This window comes from Tachypleus tridentatus, chromosome 9 (assembly GCF_004210375.1).
Source record: "Tachypleus tridentatus isolate NWPU-2018 chromosome 9, ASM421037v1, whole genome shotgun sequence".
Classification (NCBI taxonomy): Eukaryota; Metazoa; Arthropoda; class Merostomata; order Xiphosura; family Limulidae; genus Tachypleus; species Tachypleus tridentatus.
In genome coordinates this window covers 2,453,305-2,473,720 of record NC_134833.1, presented here as the reverse complement: position 1 = coordinate 2,473,720, position 20,416 = coordinate 2,453,305, and the positions used below count along the sequence as shown (strand labels likewise).

Sequence of the window (20,416 nt, the reverse complement as noted above, 5' to 3'; positions counted from 1 at the left end):
GACCCTCGGATTACGAGTCGCACGCCTTACGCGCTTGGCCATGCCAGGCCATTTGGAAGTAAGTAATACGAAAACTTTTCGGTGACTTTGAATTAAGTGAAATGAACACAGTTAACTAACTTTCGAATAGGCGGATATAAAGAGATTTTTCTACAATATTCTAAACAACCGACGATCTTTGGAGTTGCCTTAAAAATAATGTAGTGTCGTATTTAGTTAATAAACTTTATCTAAGCTTGCTTTACAGAAATGCATCAGTTGATGTTGGAGGATATATTGACATGTTTTTAACAATAAATATGTTTACTGTGTCAGTTTTATAAATTACTTAAAACACGAGATGTTTACATCATGTTATAAAAATTCATAAAAGTTTAATATGTTTGAATGAAGGAGACAAGTTGGTTATACATCATATTAACGAACAAAGATTATGTTTTATTAATTGTGATACAAACACAAAGTAACATGAATCATATGGTAAACTAATCTATTTTATTTCACACCAACTCTCAGAGCTGTAACTTACTTCCAATAATTCTTTAGTACCGTAGTTTAAACACCCGTTCGGTAAGACTTACATTTTAACACCAACTGTTTTCCTACTACAATATACATATATTACCAACGTCTTGGGCCTCAGTGTCGCATCAGTACAGTGTATACATTAAAAACATTTCACAATATCGCAGGACCGCTTAATTATCTACCTATAATATCTACTGTACTATTGTTTTCAGAACGACAACATGTGAAGGTTAAAGTTATTGTTGTTAATCAATACTGACATAAAACGAGTTACAACGTCAACACTCAAAACCATACTTGTCTTCCGGTGTTTGATAAATTACGACAAAACCAAGTGGTGAAAGATATAAAATCAACTCCATAACTTTTCCTTGTAGTACTGAGGGGCTATAAAAGTCCTAAACCATCATGAATCTGCAAAGTTCGATAATAGCTAAAACAAACAGCACATTTTAATTTCGTAAAAATAAAACTAAATATCACTCCTTTCGGCAACTGTTCTCGTATGATTTAGTTTACAAAGTTTTCACGCTGTACGTCTCTTGTAATTAGGAAGACAAAACAAACCGCACTGGGATTGTTTCAGTACCTAAAACAACACACGAAAACTGTTTGTAGTGAAACATAAATAAAGTATATCTGTTTCAGGAAAACGTTTGATGGACATGTCAACACACACATAAAACAAAGTAAAAAACGTCGACTCTGCCATCTTAATATCCTGTCAGGAAAACCAGTATTGTAGCAGATAAGAAGACAGTAACAAAGGAGGAAGGGCCAGCAGACCTTGAGAACATGTCTTCAGGGAAGGAAAGTTTTTCATGTGAAAATTAATTAGCTTTCCTGAAAAAGTGAAGTAGGAATTAATCATAACTATTACAACTGTTACAGTACAATACTATCACTTATAAGACAATGAACAAATCATAACTATTACAACTGTTATAGTATAATACTGTCACTTATAAGACAATAAACAAATCATAAGTGTTACAACTGTTATAGTACAATACTATCACTTATAATACAATAAACAAATTATAACTATTACAACTGTTATAAAACAAAAGTATGAATTATAATACAATAAACAAATCGTAACTGTTACAAATAATATAGTACGATAATATCCCTTATAATATAATAAACTAATGAAAATTATTACAAATGTTATAGCATATTAATATCACTTACAATAAAATAAACAAATAATAATTATTGAGCTGTTATTGTGCCATAGTATCAAATATAATACAATAAAAAAAACTATTACAACTGTTATAGTACAAAGTATCACTTATAATACAATAAATTAATTATATGTTTACAACTGATATACTACAATAATATCCTTTACAATACAATAAACAAATCACAACTATTATAGTACAATAATGTTACTTACAATACAATAAACATATCATAAATATAGCAACCGTTATAGTACAAAGCTAATACTAATAATAAAGTAAACAAATCATAACTGTTACAGCTGTTATAGTACCATAATATCACGTATAATACAATAAAAATCATAACTATTACAACTCTTACACTACTAGAATATTATTTATAATAAATAAAAAATTAAATATTAAAACTGTTATATTACATTAATATCACTTATAATACAATAAACAAATAATAACTATTAGAGCTGTTATACTACAATAATATTCTTTTTAATACAATACACAAATAATACATTCTGCAAATTCTATACTAAAATAATATAACTTATAATACAATAAACATATCATAACTATTATAACAGATATGGTACAATAATGCCATTTACAATACAAAAAACAAATGATAACTACTACAACTGTTATAGTCAATAATATCACTTATACTTCAATAAACATATCATAACTATCACAACTGATATTGTACACTAATATCACTTATAATACAATAAACAAATATTAACTATTACAACTTCTATAGTGCAATACTAACACTTCTAATACAATAAACAAATGATAATTATTACCGTTATTATAGTACAACACTGTCACTTATAATACAATAAATAAATCACAAATATTACAACTTTTATAGTGCAATAATATTATTTAAAACAGAATAAACAAATCATAACTATTACAACTCTTATAATTCAACATTATAGCTTTTAATAGAAAAACAAATCACAACTATCGCAACTGTTATAGTCAGTAATTTCACTTATAATTCAATAAAAAAATAATAAATATTACAACTGTGACAGTACAATACCAACACATATAATACAATAAACAAATGATAATTATTAAAGCTATTATAGTACAATACTGTCACTAATAATACAATAAATAAATCACAAATGTTACAACTTTTAGAGTGCAATAATATTACTTAAAATAGAATAAACAACTCATAACTATTACCACTCTTATAATACAGCAATATAACTTTTGATAGAAAAAATCAAACCATAACTATTAGAACTGTTAGAGTACAATAATGTCACATATAATACAATAAATATATCTTAACTATCCAACGGGTATGGTAAAATAATATCATTTACAATATAATAAAGAAATCATATCTTTTATAACTGTTATAGGACACTACTATCACTTAAAATACAATAAATAGATCATAACTGTTACAACTGTTATAGTCAATATCACTTATAAAACAATAAAAAACTCATAACTATTACAAGTGTAATAGTACAATAATAATACTTATAATACAATAATCAAGTCATAACTGTTACAGCTTTTATAGTACAATAATATCATTTACATTACAACAAAAATAATAATTATTACATTTGTTATTGTATCATAGTATCAATTATAACACAATAAACAAAGCATAACTATTACAATTGTTACACTACGACAATATCACTTATAATACAATAACTAAACCATAACTATTAGAACTATTATCGTACAATAATATCACTTACAATACGATAAACAAATCATAACTATTACAACTATTATAGTACAATACTATCACTTACAATACAATAAACAAATTATAAGTATTACAACTGCTATAGTACAATAATATCATTTTAATACAATGTACGTTTTTTGTCAATGTTTTTCTTAGTAATTATAGTTTTATTTACTGTCGTTAAATAAAGCCTTTGTTAAATCACTAGTCGTGTCTGTTATGTGTATGGATATCTAGGTATATGAGAAATGTTTATTCTTAAATGTATATACAGTTTGAAATGTTTCACACTTTTTGTTTCTTTACGAAAAGAGTGCATCTTTGCAAATGGTATTTTGAGACTAACTGTTGCTTCCACGGAGGTGAGAAGTTGTATACTCCACTTTCATAAAAGCTGTCATTTCTACCTCAAACATTTTGTTTGGATCTGGAGGGAGTTCGTCGGGAATCTGTCTTTTTTTTCTCACATAGTCATACTGATCCTGTCCGCAAATAACCTAAGGGAATAGATATATCACATACTATTAGTTTTGTCTTAAATTCAAAAAAATGAGCTAATCTGAGAAGAGAGAAAGTTTATCCAACAATAAATCACAAGTGAAAGAAACATCATACGTATCGGGTAAGTTTTATATTCCTAAGATATTTGTTTCAATTCAAAGTAATGTGAAGAACTGAAATGTTGCGTAAATGATACAATGTACGGTAGAAATTACGTAAAGAAATTATAATTGTTACCGCTGGAGAAGGCGGTCAAGCTGTTATTATAGGTTCTTCTTTATCTTTTAATATCTATCATTATCGAAATATTCTTTGCTGATGGGATAGAATGACCGGTTTTTCACGTGCTGTATCCGATGATTCTGTGTAGGAACAGAGTAGTTCCATTTAAGATGAATGTTTAGAATGTATCAGAAATAATATGATTCTATATCTTGTACAAATGTTTATAATTTTCCACTTTTGATAACGGAAGTTATGAAATGAAAAAAAAATTATTAACTGTCAATCGCATTAGATTACAGAAGTAATTAGCCCCGTGTTTTAGTTAAGTTCTTTCCAAATAGTAACTCGCTTTATGATTTGAGTTCACGTAATTATGTATGTTCATGCTATCTATTGTACGTCGTCCGTTGTGAGCTGTTCCAGGTTTACGTACAGCGCCATCTTGCTTGAATAAACAAATAATTGAAAGTAACCAAGAACTGCATTCAGGTTAAGGTTTGTTTTGTTTTTTTCATTTACTTTAAGTAATTCACCATTTAACTCACAAGCCTCATGACGAACACGTTACCCAGGTATAGAATAACATATTTTCGTTTCTGCGCAACTGTGGTTTAATATGAGCTTTACTTTCGAGTATCATAACATATATACGTATAAACATATTACTTTAAGTTTGTTAGAACTGTAAGATATGTTTGTTAATTACAGGATCTAATAAATAAATACATTTTTGGGTGTTTTAATGAAGTTCGCCTTGTTAATTTCTTAACTACTTAATTTCTACAAGTAGATGTCATATTATTACACAGTTAGACTTACCAGTTATAAGATAAACATCTTACTTAAAATAACTTTGATAATTATGATGTATTAAAAGTTCAAAACAAATATGTGAACACTTACCAGTCAGAGGTAATATTTCATACCTTTTGACATTTCTTGAGACAAATGTTCACAGTTCCAACAAACAGGACATAATATGATAAAGGAAATTTGAAGGCCCTCAACTTGGCAGACAACATGTTCCCATCGTCGGAGGAATAAAAATTACCGAAAATGTACGAATCAATAGAGCAGCTGGTGATTAAAAAAACTAATAAAAACCTACTGTACACAAATACTTTATTTAATAATAATAACAACACATAATCAACCTGTTTAGTACCTGATTTGATATTGATATCAACACAATAAACTTAATACCACAGAATACACCACTACAAAACCTAATTATTTACGATAGCTTCAAGAAATACACTAATGTAACACCCATATTAAAAATGATAACTTCACAGAATACACCACTTTAATACCTAATTTAATAATGATAACTTAAATATAACCCAAATTAATAATGAAAACTTAACAGAATACAAGAGTATAATACCTAATTATTAATGATAATTTAACAGAATACACCACTGTAATACCTACTTTAATAATAATAACTTCACAGAGTACTACACTGCAATACCTAATTATATAATGATAACTTTACAGAATACAAAACTGTAGTACAAAATTATTAATAATAACTTCAAAGAATACACCACTGTAATAATTATTTTATAATGACAGCACCACAATGTACACCATGGCAATATCTAACTTAAAAATGATAACTTCAGAGAATACGCCACTGTCTTACTTAATTCATAATAATAACTTCACTGAATACACTACTGTAATAGCTAATTTAAAATGATAACATATTACACCACTGTAATACCAAATTTTAATGATAATTTCTCACAATACATCATTTAAATACTTATTTAATAATGACAATATAACAGTGTATATCGCTGCCATACCTAATTTAAAAATGATAACTTCACAGAATACACCACTGTAATACCTAATTTAATAAAGATAATTTCACAGAATACAAGACTCCAATACCTAATTTAATAATGATCACGTTAAAGAATAAACAAGTGTAATATTTTACAAGTGTAAATGATTTAATAATGATAACATCAAATAATACAAAACTTTAATTCCTTCACTTAATAACGATTGCATCACAGAATATAGGACTGTAATACTGAATTTTATAATGATAATTTTACAAAATACACCACTGTATTACCATAATTTAATAATAATAACTTAACAGAATTCACAACCGTAATATCTAATTACTAATGTTAACTTTACAAAATACACTAATGGAAAACCTAGTTATCAATGATAATTTCACAGAATACACCACTGTAATATCTAATTTAATAATGATATTTTCACGGAATACTCCACTAAATCTTTATTTAATAACAATAACTTCACAGAATATTCTGCTGTAATACATGATTTAATAATGATAACTTCACAGAATACTCCACTTTAATAACTAATTTAATAATGATAATATTATAGAATACACTACTGTAATACCTAATTTAGTAATTATAACTTCACAGAATACCAACTGTACTATTACAGTGTACACCACTTCCATACTGTGTTACATAATTTGAAAATGAATACTTCACCTAATACATCACAGTTATACTGATTACTAATGATAACATCACGGTGTACACCATTGTAATACTCATTTAATAGTGATGATATCACAGTGTACACCACTATAATACCTAACTTAATAATAATAGCTTTACACAATAGTCTACTGTAATTCATTCAATTAATAACCATAGCTTACAGACTGCAGCACTGTAATACTTAATTAAATAATGTAAATTTGACAGAATACACCACTGTAATACCTAATCATTAATTATACCTTCACCGAATAAACCAGTGTAATTCCTTGATTTAATAATGATAACTTTACATATTACACCACTGTAATACCTAATTTAACAATGATAAATTTACAGAATACACCAATGTAATACCTAATTATTAATAATAACTTAACAAAATACACAACTGTAATACGAAAATATTGATAATAGCTTCACAGAATATCACACTGTAATAAATTTAATAATGACAATATTACAGTGTACACCACTGCCATATTTAATTTAAAAATGATAACTTAACATAATAAATACTGTTTTACATAATTTAATAATGATAACTTCAAAGAATACAAAACTCTAATTTCTTCACTTAATAAGATAACGTCGCAGAACACAGCACTATAATACCTAATTTAATAATGATAACTTAACAGAATATAAGACTGTAATAACTAATATAATAATGATGCCTTTAAGATTACACTTCTGAAATGAGTAATCTCATAATGATAACTTTACAGAATACACGATGGTAATTCCGTAACTTGATAATCGTAACTTCAAAGAATACAGCAGTGTAACATACCATTGTAATACCTAATTTAGTAATGATATCCTCACAAAATACACCACTGTAATACCTAATTATTAATGGTAGCTTCACAATATACACTACTGTAATACATTTCTTAATAAAGATAACTTCACAGGATACACCAGTTAAAAACCTAATTTAATAATGATAACTTTATAGAATAGACGAATATAATTCTGTAATTTAATAATGATCACTTCACAGAATGCACGACTATAATTCCGTAATTTTATGATGATAACTTCACAGAATACAGCACTTTAGTACACCATTGTCATACTTCATTTAGTAATAATATCTTCCCAGCATATACCACTTTAATAAGTAATTATTAACAGAAGTTCACAAAATACACCACTATAATACACTATTATTAGTGATAACTTCACATAATACACCTCTTTATTACAATTTTTTATTGATAACTTAACAGGATACACCTCTGTAATTCCCAATTATTAATGGTAACTTCACAAAATACACCACTGTAATTCCTAATTATTACAAATAATTTTACAGAATGCACCTCTGTAAGCCTTCTTTAATAACAATAACTTCACAGAATACGCCACTGTAATACCTAATTATTAATGGTAACATCACAAATACACCACTGGAATACGTAATTATTAATGTTAACTTCACAGAATACACCACTATACTACCTAGTTTAATAATGATAAGTCCAGAGAATACACCATTGTAATTCTTAATTTAATAATGATAACTTCATAGAATATTTATCTAATTTAATAATGACAACGTAAGAGAATACAACAATCTCATACTTAGTTACTAATGGTAACTTCACAAAATGCTTCACTGGAATACCTAATTATTATTGATAACTTCTCAGAATACACCACTATAATAACTAATTCAATGGTGATAACTTAACAGAATATACACCTCGGTAATACCTGATTTTTAATAATAGCTTGAGAGAATACACCACGGTCATAAAATAATGTAATAATCATAACTTCAAAATACATCACTGTAATACTCAATTCAATAATGACAATTTTACAGTGGTGTATTATATGAAATTATCATTAATAATTAAGTATTATAGTGTTGTATTCTGTTATCATTATTAAATTTGGTATTACATTGACGTATTCTGTGAAGTTATATAGGTCATAGGTGGAATGTCTTTGTAAGGAGTCAGAATAACTTCCATGGTAACTAACTAGAGGTCATGCGTACAGGATGCAGGGATTTAGTATGAAGTATTAATAATGATAACTTAACATAATATATCACTGTAATAGCATTTTAAATTAATAATGATAACTTCACAGAATACAGCACTGTAATACATCTTTGTAATACTTTATTTAGTAATGATATCTTCAATGAATACTCTACTGTAATACCTAATTATTAATGATAACTTAACAGGATACACCATTGTAATACCTAATTTAATAATTATAATTTCATTGGATAAACCAATATAATACCTAATTTAATAATGATAACTTCACTGAATACACCACTATATTACCTAGTTATTAATAATAGCTTCTGAAAATACACCACTCTAATACCTTAATTTAATAAAGATAACTTCACAAAATAAACCACTGTAATAACTAATTTAATAATCATACTTTTGCAGTGGTGTATTCTGTGAAGTTATCATAATAATAAGGTATTATAGTGGCGTATTGTGTTTAGTTGTCATTATTAAATTAGGTATTGCAGTGACGTATTAGTGGGTAGAATGTCTTAGTAAGGAGTCATTAAAACTACGAAGATAACTAACTTTAGGTCATGAATGCAGGGTCTCAGTATGGAGTCAGAAGATAACTTCACATAATATAGCTCTGTAATACCTAATGTAATAATGATATATTCACAGAATACATTACTGTGATCCTTATTTAATAGTGACAACTTTATATAACACATTCCTGTAATACCTAATTTAATAATGATAACATCACAGTATACTTCACTGTAATACCTAATTTAATAATTATAACTTCACAGAATACGCCATTGCAATACCTAATTTAATTGTGATTACTCTTCAGAATACATCATTGTATTCGTCTTACCCATTCATGATGATGACTTCTTCCTGTTCATGTTGAAGATCAGTAACTTTCAGATAACTTGTAAGAAGGCCGTATGTTGCTGAAAGAATTCAATACATGTTGTATTAATTTCGTTCTTGCCTGTTTTAAGACAATATACATATTACTAAGTTTAAGTGTCAATAAATAATGTCGTTTATAAAATTAGAAAGTGTAAGGTATTATCATATCTTAGCATATCAGAATGCAAACAGTATTCCTGTAGAAAGAGGAATCCCAGATATATATCATTAGAAACAGGAATATACAGATATTTATCGATATAAATAGGAATATACAGATGTTTATCAAAAAACATGAATATACAGATGTATATCAATAGAAACAGGAACATACAGATGTGTATCAATAGAAACAGGAATATACAGATGTGTATTAATAGAAACAGGAATCAAAGATGTATATCAATAGAAACAGGTATCCACAGAGGTATATCAATAGAAATAGAACTATACAGGTGTATATCAATAGAAACAGGAACATACAGATGTGTATCAATAGAAACAGGAATATACAGATGTGTATCGACAGAAACAGGAATCAAAAGATATATATCAATAGAAACAGGTATCCACAGATGTATATCAATAGAAACAGGAACATACAGATGTATATCAATAGAAACAGGATTACACAATCTGATACTAGTATCCAACTGTAATTGCATTGTCCAGCTCTAAATCTAAAGTCCATTTCTAAGCGTAATGTCCAACTTTAACGGCAATGTCCAACTTTAACTCGAATGTCAAAGTCTAACTCTAATGTCAAACCTTAAGTCTAATGTCCAATTCTAACGCCAATGTCCAACTCACTCGCGATTTTCTCATCTAAGTAAATTAACATTTCCAAAGATGTTCCAGGTTTCACGTTCAATGTTGTGTCAAGAATTTTGCCTCCTTGCTTGAAGGCAACGTTAAGAAAAGGAAGAGGTGCCCGGGCAACAATGTTGTTGGTGATATTGACTTGCCTGCAAAAAAAAATCGTTTCTTATAAATCTCACTAATTGAAAATATGTTTTGATTAGAAAATATTGTATAAAATATATTCCAAAGTGTAGGTAAACGTTTATCTTGAAATGTTATAAAAATCTTCACATTTTGATCGTCTCTATTGTATTGTTGTATTATTGTGTACTTCACATTTTTACTGTCGCTGTTTGTATTGTATTATTGTGTATTTCACATTTTTACTGTCGCTTTTTGTATTGTTGTATGATTGTGTACATCACATTTTTACCGTCGCTGTTTGTATTGTATTATTGTGTACTTCACATTTTTACTGTCGCTGTTTGTATTGTTGTATTATTGTGTACTTCACATTTTTACTGTCGCTTTTTGTATTGTTGTATGATTGTGTACTTCACATTTTTACTGTCGATGTTTGTATTGTTGTATTATTGTGTACTTCACATTTTTACTGTTGCTGTTTGTATTATTGTGTACTTCACATTTTTACTGTCGATGTTTGTATTGTTGTATTATTGTGTACTTCACATTTTGTTTGTCACTGTTTGTATTATTTTATTTATTATTGTGTATTTCACATTTTTACTGTCGACGTTTGTATTGTTGTATTATTGTGTATTTCACATTTTTACTGTCGCTGTTTGTATTGTTGTATTATTGTGTACTTCACATTTTTACTGTCGCTGTTTGTATTGTTGTATTATTGTGTACTTCATATTTTTACTGCTGCTGTTTGTAGATTGTGTACTTCACATTTTGTTTGTCACTGTTTGTATTATTTTATTTATTATTGTGTATTTCACATTTTTACTGTCGACGTTTGTATTGTTGTATTATTGTGTACTTCACTTTTTACTGTCGATGTTTGTATTGTTATATTATTGTGTACTTCATATTTTTACTGTCGCTGTTTGTATTGTTGTATTATTGTGTATTTCACATTTTTACTGTCGCTGTTTGTATTGTTGTATTATTGTGTATTTCACATATTTACTGTCGCTGTTTGTATTGTTGTATTATTGTGTACTTCACATTTTTACTGTCGCTGTTTGTAATGTTGTAATATTGTGTACTTCACATTTTCACTGTCGATGTTTGTATTGTTGTATTATTGTGTACTTCACATTTTTACTGTCGCTGTTTATATTGTTGTATTATTGTGAACTTCACATTTTTACTGTCGCTGTTTGTATTGTATTATTGTGTACTTCACATTTTTACTGTCGCTGTTTATATTGTTGTATTATTGTGAACTTCACATTTTTACTGTCGCTGTTTGTATTGTATTATTGTGTACTTCACATTTTTACTGTCGTTGTTTTTATTGTATTATTGTGTACTTCACATTTTACTGTCGCTGTTAGTATTGTTGTATTATTGTGTATTTCACATATGTACTTTCGCTGTTTGTATTGTTGTAATATTGTGTACTTCACATTTTCACTGTCGATGTTTGTATTGTTGTATTATTGTGTACTTCACATTTTTACTGTCGCTGTTTATATTGTTGTATTATTGTGAACTTCACATTTTTACTGTCGCTGTTTGTATTGTATTATTGTGTACTTCACATTTTTACTGTCGGTGTTTATATTGTTGTATTATTGTGAACTTCACATTTTTACTGTCGCTGTTTGTATTGTATTATTGTGTACTTCACATTTTTACTGTCGCTGTTTGTATTGTTGTATTATTGTGTATTTCACATTTTTACTGTCGCTTTTTGTATTGTTGTATGATTGTGTACATCACATTTTTACTGTCGCTGTTTGTATTGTATTATTGTGTACTTCACATTTTTACTGTCGCTGTTTGTATTGTATTATTGTGTACTTCACATTTTTACTGTCGCTGTTTGTATTGTATTATTGTGTACTTCACATTTTTACTGTCGCTGTTTGTATTGTTGTATTATTGTGTACTTCACATTTTTACTGTCGCTTTTTGTATTGTTGTATGATTGTGTACTTCACATTTTTACTGTCGCTGTTGGTATTGTTGTATTATTGTGTAATTCTGAATTGTGTTTTGTTTGGGTAATTAAATTTAGAAAAAGAAAACATCGTTTAAAAGCCATAGCATTTTTTTTTTTGTGTGTTTGAGTTTAAAACCTTTTGCTCTGATATCATTAATTGACTTAGAAACACGTGTTAAATAAAGAGCAAAACCAACAGTAAACAAAACTCTTAACTTGAGTGATTAAATAACTCACTCGGGTTCAACAAAGTTTTCAGGAAGAACATTTCCTTTTGTTTTATTATTCCAAGATAACTGGTAATGTCCGCTGGTTATAGCACACTTCACCAAGATAATCTCATTTGGCTTCATCTGGTGGTCAATGACAACCCTATGATAGAAAATTCTCTGTCCCTGTTTCCGAAAAGAATTTCATCGTTAACAAATTGGAAAAAACAATAATAAAAGATGCAGTGACGTTATATATAATTTATAATAGTTTATTATAGTATTATTGTTTTCTATTGTCGTATTTAAAACCAGGTGGATTTATTACATCTAAAATTAAGCCCTTAATATACGCTTTAAGTAGGAAGTTGAAAAGGTGTGGGTAAAAGTCACGATGGTGATTTACCGTCATCTTGTTAAGGACACGGATTGTACCACAGGCGTTGATGTTGTGTAGAGGAAGGTAAAATGTTGCTCGACCGGCGTTCATTTCTGGCTGACAGTCTGATAAAAAGAAACCAAAACCATCAGAATAGAGTATGGAAAATAAATGTTCACCATTTGTTAAGAATTTTTAAAATAGAACGTCAGTGTTGGTAAGATGTGGTAAACAGCATTCGTACAATAATGCAGAACGCTTTTTTTCAAGAGAGAAAGTTGAAGACAGACGTTTATTATTGTGATAATTGTAAGGAGAAGAAAATAAACCGCAGGTATAAATAATAAAATAGGTTCGAGTTAAAACCCTCCAGAACAAATACTTGAAGAAAGAAATAAGCCACAGATGTAAATATTAAATAGATTCGAGCTAAAACCCTCCAGAACAAATACTTGAAGATAGAAATAAACTACAGGTGTAAATATTAAATAGGTTCGAGTTAAAACCCTCCAGAACAAATACGAAAATTTATCCTATTTTTTTAATTTCCTTATTCTCTTGAAAATTTCAAATCTAAACTTGATTTGTATTGTTTCATAGAAACTCTCAAAATTTTTCAAGTGTACGTGAGTTTGTGTCCAATTTATTTAATGAGTTATTAGCGTAAGAAGTAGATAATCTACGAATAGTGTATTATCTAATAGTATAAATAGTTTAAAATACAAACAACAACAAACATTCCAGATGTTGCTTCAAGGAAAGCTCATTTTATGGGATTAGTCAAAGGAACTTTCTTTCATGTGTTCATTCAAAACTCGAACCTGGACCGACATATATCCAGTTTATTTGTTAAAACAAACATACATATTGGGCTATTTGTGTTCTGCTACACGTGTATTGAAACCCGATGTTTAGTATAGTGCGTCTGCAAACGTATCGATAAGCCACTGAGGGCGAGTGGCAGGCGAAACCGATAAATATATCTGTTGTTTGAAAAATGTTGAGAACAGTCCGTTTTGGTTTAGATCAGAAGTAGGGCCATCTCTTTGTTGGCTTTTACCGTCCATGTGCTAATTACCAATCATATCTCGCAACCATTTTCATCCTTGGAAGCGGTACAGCATGGACGGTAGTTCTATTATTTGTTGATAAAGGGTAGCTTCAAAGTTGGCGGGTGTTGTTTTTTTCTTTTAGTTGACAAACAACCTTGTTTCTAGTCTATCAGTTAAACTTAGGAAGGTCTAACAGACATGCACAACTTATTAACAAACAAACATTCACAATAAAACTGGAACAAATAAATGAAAAATAAATATTTGTTGTTAAAATTACCACAACAGTATATTAAACACACGACAAGTAAGTATGGATTACATAACGTGTTATAATTATCACAACAGTACAGTAAACAAACGACAAGTAAGTAAGATTACATAACGTGTTATAATTATCACAACAGTACAGTAAACAAACGACAAGTAAGTAAGATTACATAACGTGTTATAATTATCACAACGGTACAGTAAACACACGACAAGTAAGTATGGAGTACATGACGTGTTATAATTACCACAACAGTACAGTAAACACACGACAAGTAAGTACGGATTACATAACTTGTTATAATTATCACAACAGTACAGTAAACACACGACAAGTAAGTATGGATTACATAACGTGTTATAATTATCACAACAGTACAGTAAACACACGACAAGTAAGTAAGATTACATAACGTGTTATAATTATCACAACAGTACAGTAAACACACGACAAGTAAGTATGGATTACATAACGCGTTATAATTATCACAACAGTACAGTAAACACACGACAAGTAAGTACGGATTACATAACGTGTTATAATTATCACAACAGTACAGTAAACACACGACAAGTAAGTATGGATTACATAACTTGTTATAATTATCACAACAGTACAGTAAACACACGACAAGTAAGTATGGATTACATAACGTGTTAAAATTATCACAACAGTACAGTAAACACACGACAAGTAAGTACGGATCACATAACTTGTTATAATTATCACAACAGTACAGTAAACACACGACAAGTAAGTACGGATCACATAACTTGTTATAATTATCACAACAGTACAGTAAACACACGACAAGTAAGTATGGATTACATAACGTGTTAAAATTATCACAACAGTACAGTAAACACACGACAAGTAAGTACGGATTACATAACGTGTTTTAATTATCACAACAGTACAGTAAACACACGACAAGTAAGTATGGATAACATAACGTGTTATAATTATCACAACAGTACAGTAAACACACGACAAGTAAGTATGGATTACATAACGTGTTATAATTGTCACAACAGTACAGTAAACACACGACAAGTAAGTAAGATTACATAACGTGTTATAATTATCACAACAGTACAGTAAACACACGACAAGTAAGTATGGATTACATAACGTGTTATAATTATCACAACAATACAGTAAACACACGACAAGTAAGTATGGATTACATAACGTGTTAAAATTATCACAACAGTACAGTAAACACACGACAAGTATGTACGGATTACATAACGTGTTATAATTATCACAACAGTACAGTAAACACACGACAAGTAAGTAAGATTACATAACGTGTTATAATTATCACAACAGTACAGTAAACACACGACAAGTAAGTATGGATTACATAACTTGTTATAATTATCACAACAGTACAGCAAACACACGACAATTAAGTATGGATTACATAACTTGTTATAATTATCACAACAGTACAGTAAACACACGACAAGTAAGATAGATTACATAACGTGTTATAATTATCACAACAGTACAGTAAACACACGACAAGTAAGTAAGATTACATAACTTGTTATAATTATCACAACAGTACAGTAAACACACGACAAGTAAGTAAGATTACATAACTTGTTATAATTATCACAACAGTACAGTAAACACACGACAAGTAAGTAAGATTACATAACGTGTTATAATTATCACAACAGTACAGTAAACACACGACAAGTAAGTATGGATTACATAACTTGTTATAATTATCACAACAGTACAGTAAACACACGACAAGTAAGTATGGATTACATAACTTGTTATAACTATCACAACAGTACAGTAAACACACGACAAGTAAGTAAGATTACATAACGTGTTATAATTATCACAACAGTATAGTAAACACACGACAAGTAAGTAAGATTACATAACGTGTTATAATTATCACAACAGTACAGTAAACACACGACAAGTAAGTAAGATTACATAACGTGTTATAATTATCACAACAGTACAGTAAACAAACGACAAGTAAGTACGGATTACATAACTTGTTTAAATCAGCACAACAGTACAGTAAACACACGACAAGTAAGTACGGATTACATAACTTGTTATAATTATCACAACAGTACAGTAAACACACGACAAGTAAGTAAGATTACATAACGTGTTATAATTATCACAACAGTACAGTAAACAAACGACAAGTAAGTACGGATTACATAACTTGTTGAAATCAGCACAACAGTACAGTAAATACACGACAAGTAAGTACGGATTACATAACTTGTTATAATTATCACAACAGTACAGTAAACACACGACAAGTAAGTACGGATTACGTAACTTGTTTAAATCAGCACAACAGTACAGTAAACACAGGACAAGTAAGTATGGATTACATAACTTGTTGAAATCAGCACAACAGTACAGTAAACACACGACAAGTAAGTATGGATTACATAACTTGTTGAAATCAGCACAACAGTACAGTAAACACATGACAAGTAAGTATGGATTACGTAACTTGTTGAAATCAGCACAACAGTAGAGTAAACACACGACAAGTAAGTACGGATTACATAACTTTCTGAAATCAGCACAACAGTACAGTAAACACACGACAAGTAAGTATGGATTACGTAATTTGCTGAAATTAGCAGAACAGTAAAGTAAACACCCGACAAGTAAGTATGGATTACATAACTTGCTGAACTCAATTCAACAGTAAAAGCCTTTCAACAGTACTTGAGCCTAGTTGTTGGCCCAATAGTTAGCAGAACCTATCGGTAGAGTGCAGTTTATCTAGTCAAATTAGAGTAATGTACATTTGTGTGGCTTTGTCTGAAAAACAAAAATAACACGACGTTGGTTTAAAGTAGGAACGTTTCTCCAACAAATGGCTTCACGACTTCCATCTATTGAAATAAACTTAAATGTTATTTTTATGAGTCAAGTGTTACACGTATGGACGGGTAGGATTATTTAGATTAGAGCTTCGGACTTGCTGGTGATGAATTTCAACAATACACAAACAGCACACAGCCCACTTGTTTTAAAGTAATATATGTACAAGCCAAACATACAGAAATGTTCCTCACACAGTTGTATCCTTTAGAATATAATAAAACAGATAAACTATTCTCATTAACTCTTTTATTACAGCAGTAACAGAACGGTATCTCTGCAGACATATAACATTAGGAACCACGATTCTATACCCATTGTTGGCATAACACACATGTTTGTGCTCAACCACAAACAAACAAACTGTTATTAAAGTACAATATATGGTAATTCATTTTTTTTTTAAATCCAGCACTTTACATACTCTACAGAAAACTCACAAACACTCAATTTATATCTATTTAGCACCAAACATGATCTTGCGATCGGTCGTGGGGCCGTTATAACGTGACAGACAATTCCACTATTCGTTGGTAAAAGAGTAGCACAAGCTGACGGTGGGTGGTGAAAACTAGCTGCCTTCTCTCTAGTCTTACACTGCTAAATTAGGGACGGCTAGCGCAGATAGTTCTCGTATGTCTTTGCACAAAATTAAAAAAACAAAACAAAAACAACATCTAATAAGCTATCTATATAAAATTATCTTTGAGACCTATACATCCACACATGATAGAAAGTTCTATTAACATAACTTTAAAGCACAATAAACGATTCGTGAACAGCTGCATAAATAAACTTGGTACAAATTATAGTGCTGTGTTAGATAAAACTTGATACAAATTATAGTGCTGTGTAACATAAAACTTGATACAAATTATAGTGCTGTGTAAGATAAAACTTGATACAAATTATAGTGCTGTGTAACATAAAACTTGATACAAATTAAAGTGCTGTGTAAGATAACTGGATCATAATGTTCACACCAAAGTTAAAAATGGATTGAAACATTTAACTTAATTAACATCCTAGTGTTAGTTTAGTAATAAACGTAACGTTTCAAGTTGTCATACAAGTACTGAGATAACCTTTAATTATTATCATTCAAGTCTATAATTAATTAGATAATCTTTAATTATTATCATTCAAGTCTATAATTAATAAGATAACCTTTAATTATTATCATTCAAGTCTATAATTAATGAGATAACCTTTAATTATTATCATTCAAGTCTATAATTAATGAGATAACATTTAATTATTATTATTCAAGTCTATAATTAATGAGATAACCTTTAATTATTATCATTCAAGTCTATAATTAATGAGTTAACCTTTAATTATCATTATTCAAGTCGTATACGTTATAAGACAACCATTGAACTTTTATAAACACAATAAACCGTTTACCTAATTTCAGCTTTGTGTTAAAACTTCTTCGTAAGTTTTGAAAGTAAAATTAATACCTAACAAAAGTATAGACAGTGTAATAATGGAATTATATTTAATTTTACAAACAATGTGTAACGTTATTTAAAGGTACAAATAGTGTGAAACGTAAGATAATCTCGAATTTCTGTTTATATTAAACCAACCTGGATAGCCTTTAAGCTTGTCCAGGTAAACCACTGCGCGTGCGTCATTGATCGTAACAACAACCTTCATTAGAGAGCTAGAACAGGATACGTCGTAGCTGACTGGAAATAGAGAAAATCAGTTAGTCACTAAAAATGTATTCAATTCTTCTTGTAATAAACAGATGCGTAAATAATCACTTGTCTTCAGTAAAGCGTCTGTAGAATACAACTAGTGTGATGTCAGTAGAATACGGTTATAGGTATCTTGAGGACAGAACATGATAAATAGTAAGGTGACACTAGCATACGGTAATAGCTTACGCTGTAAAGATGAACTTGTATTGTAAGTAACAAGAAACAAAAACACTACAAAAGTCTTATAAATTACATTAAACACAAACTGTCTACCTGTATTGTATGTAACAATAAACACAATGTACCTAAATACGTCAATGAAAATATGGATTACACTGACGAAACTCGTTTGATTAATTACTAGATTAACCGAACTGAATAGTTATTAAATTAATTCAAAACGATTAATTATTAGATTAGACTAAACAGTTAATTATTAAAGTAGACTAAACAGTTAATTATTAGATGAACCTAAGTGATTAATTATTAGATGAACTTAAAACGTTAATTATTAGATTAACTCAAATGGTTATTATTAGGTTAAACAAGCTGGTTGATTATTAGATTAACTGAAATGGTTAAGTATTAGGTTAACCAAACTGATTAATTATTAGATTAACTCAAATGGTTAATTATTAGGCTAACAAAACTGGTTAATAATTAGATTAACCAAACTGATTAATTATTACACTATGTTCATATCAGTGTGGACCTACAGTCAGACCGATATATTGGTTTATCTGTATACTTCTTAATTAATTCACAACAATAGGTATCCATATTGAACTTAATATTTCTGGATATTATTATATAATATGGTAATTTCTTGTTTGAAAATACTTTGTAGGCTAGAAATTGCATAACTTCACCTTTGAACTCTTAGTGGGCGGTTGAAACCCACAGACAAAGTTCACTGGTTCACGATATACTCGTTTGTAATGGCTGTTTTCTTAGTCCAGAAATGCCACTGTATCATTTGTCGTGTATTAGGATTTCAAACAACAGTTTAAAGTTTAGCAATATTCCGATAAATTTGCTAGCAAAGAGACGTTCGATCATACCGAACAATTTTGTCTGCCGGTTAGAGAGAACTTCCTGGCTGAGTCTGATAAACACTTGGGTGACGAATGATAATCTCGGACCCAGTAGTTAAAAACAGGTGATAGATATAAATGAAAGTTCGTCAAGCTTCAGGTATCAACAGTTGAAAAGACAGTCAGAAAGATTCATGTACAGACTTTTGAATAAAATAAATGTTGGCTTCTCACAACGAATATATTATTGAAGAAATGACCATTGTTTTAACTCTGAAATATATTGTAAGCAAGAAAAAATAGAAAATATTAAACTAATAAACTAAAACACAAATTATAAAATGATATT

At 29.2% G+C, this 20,416-nt stretch overlaps 1 protein-coding gene across 2 annotated transcripts; it reads right to left on the bottom strand.

Annotated features, from left to right (window-relative positions):
- Window positions 1–433: 433 nt before the first annotated feature.
- On the bottom strand, window positions 434–19,014 carry LOC143227015 (uncharacterized). Of its 2 annotated transcripts, none has more exons than XM_076458560.1 (8): window positions 18,917–19,014; window positions 13,146–13,243; window positions 12,768–12,925; window positions 10,403–10,557; window positions 9,552–9,630; window positions 5,103–5,253; window positions 3,797–3,947; window positions 434–1,371 (listed from the first exon to the last, which is right to left on the bottom strand). In XM_076458560.1, exons 1-8 carry the CDS (start codon window positions 18,984–18,986, stop codon window positions 1,253–1,255), a joined length of 981 nt encoding a protein of 326 aa, XP_076314675.1. In that variant the 5' UTR covers window positions 18,987–19,014; the 3' UTR covers window positions 434–1,252. The 2 variants fall into 2 exon arrangements, 1 of the variants encoding a protein (XP_076314675.1); XR_013014826.1 differs by having other exon boundaries at window positions 1,247–1,371; window positions 3,742–3,947.
- Between the last annotated feature and the right edge of the window lie 1,402 nt (window positions 19,015–20,416).

What these genes read in the sequence shown, in the direction of transcription:
- LOC143227015 (XM_076458560.1), bottom strand. Translation starts at nt 18,986, where the DNA reads ATGAAGGTTGTTGTTACGATCAATGACGCACGCGCAGTGGTTTACCTG. An exon ending in GTGTCCTTAACAAGATGACG is followed by an intron (nt 12,926 to 13,145) that starts GTAAATCACCAT and finishes TTTCGGAAACAG; the next exon opens with GGACAGAGAATTTTCTATCA. An exon ending in GAAGTCATCATCATGAATGG is followed by an intron (nt 5,254 to 9,551) that starts GTAAGACGAATA and finishes TTTAATCACCAG; the next exon opens with CTGCTCTATTGATTCGTACA.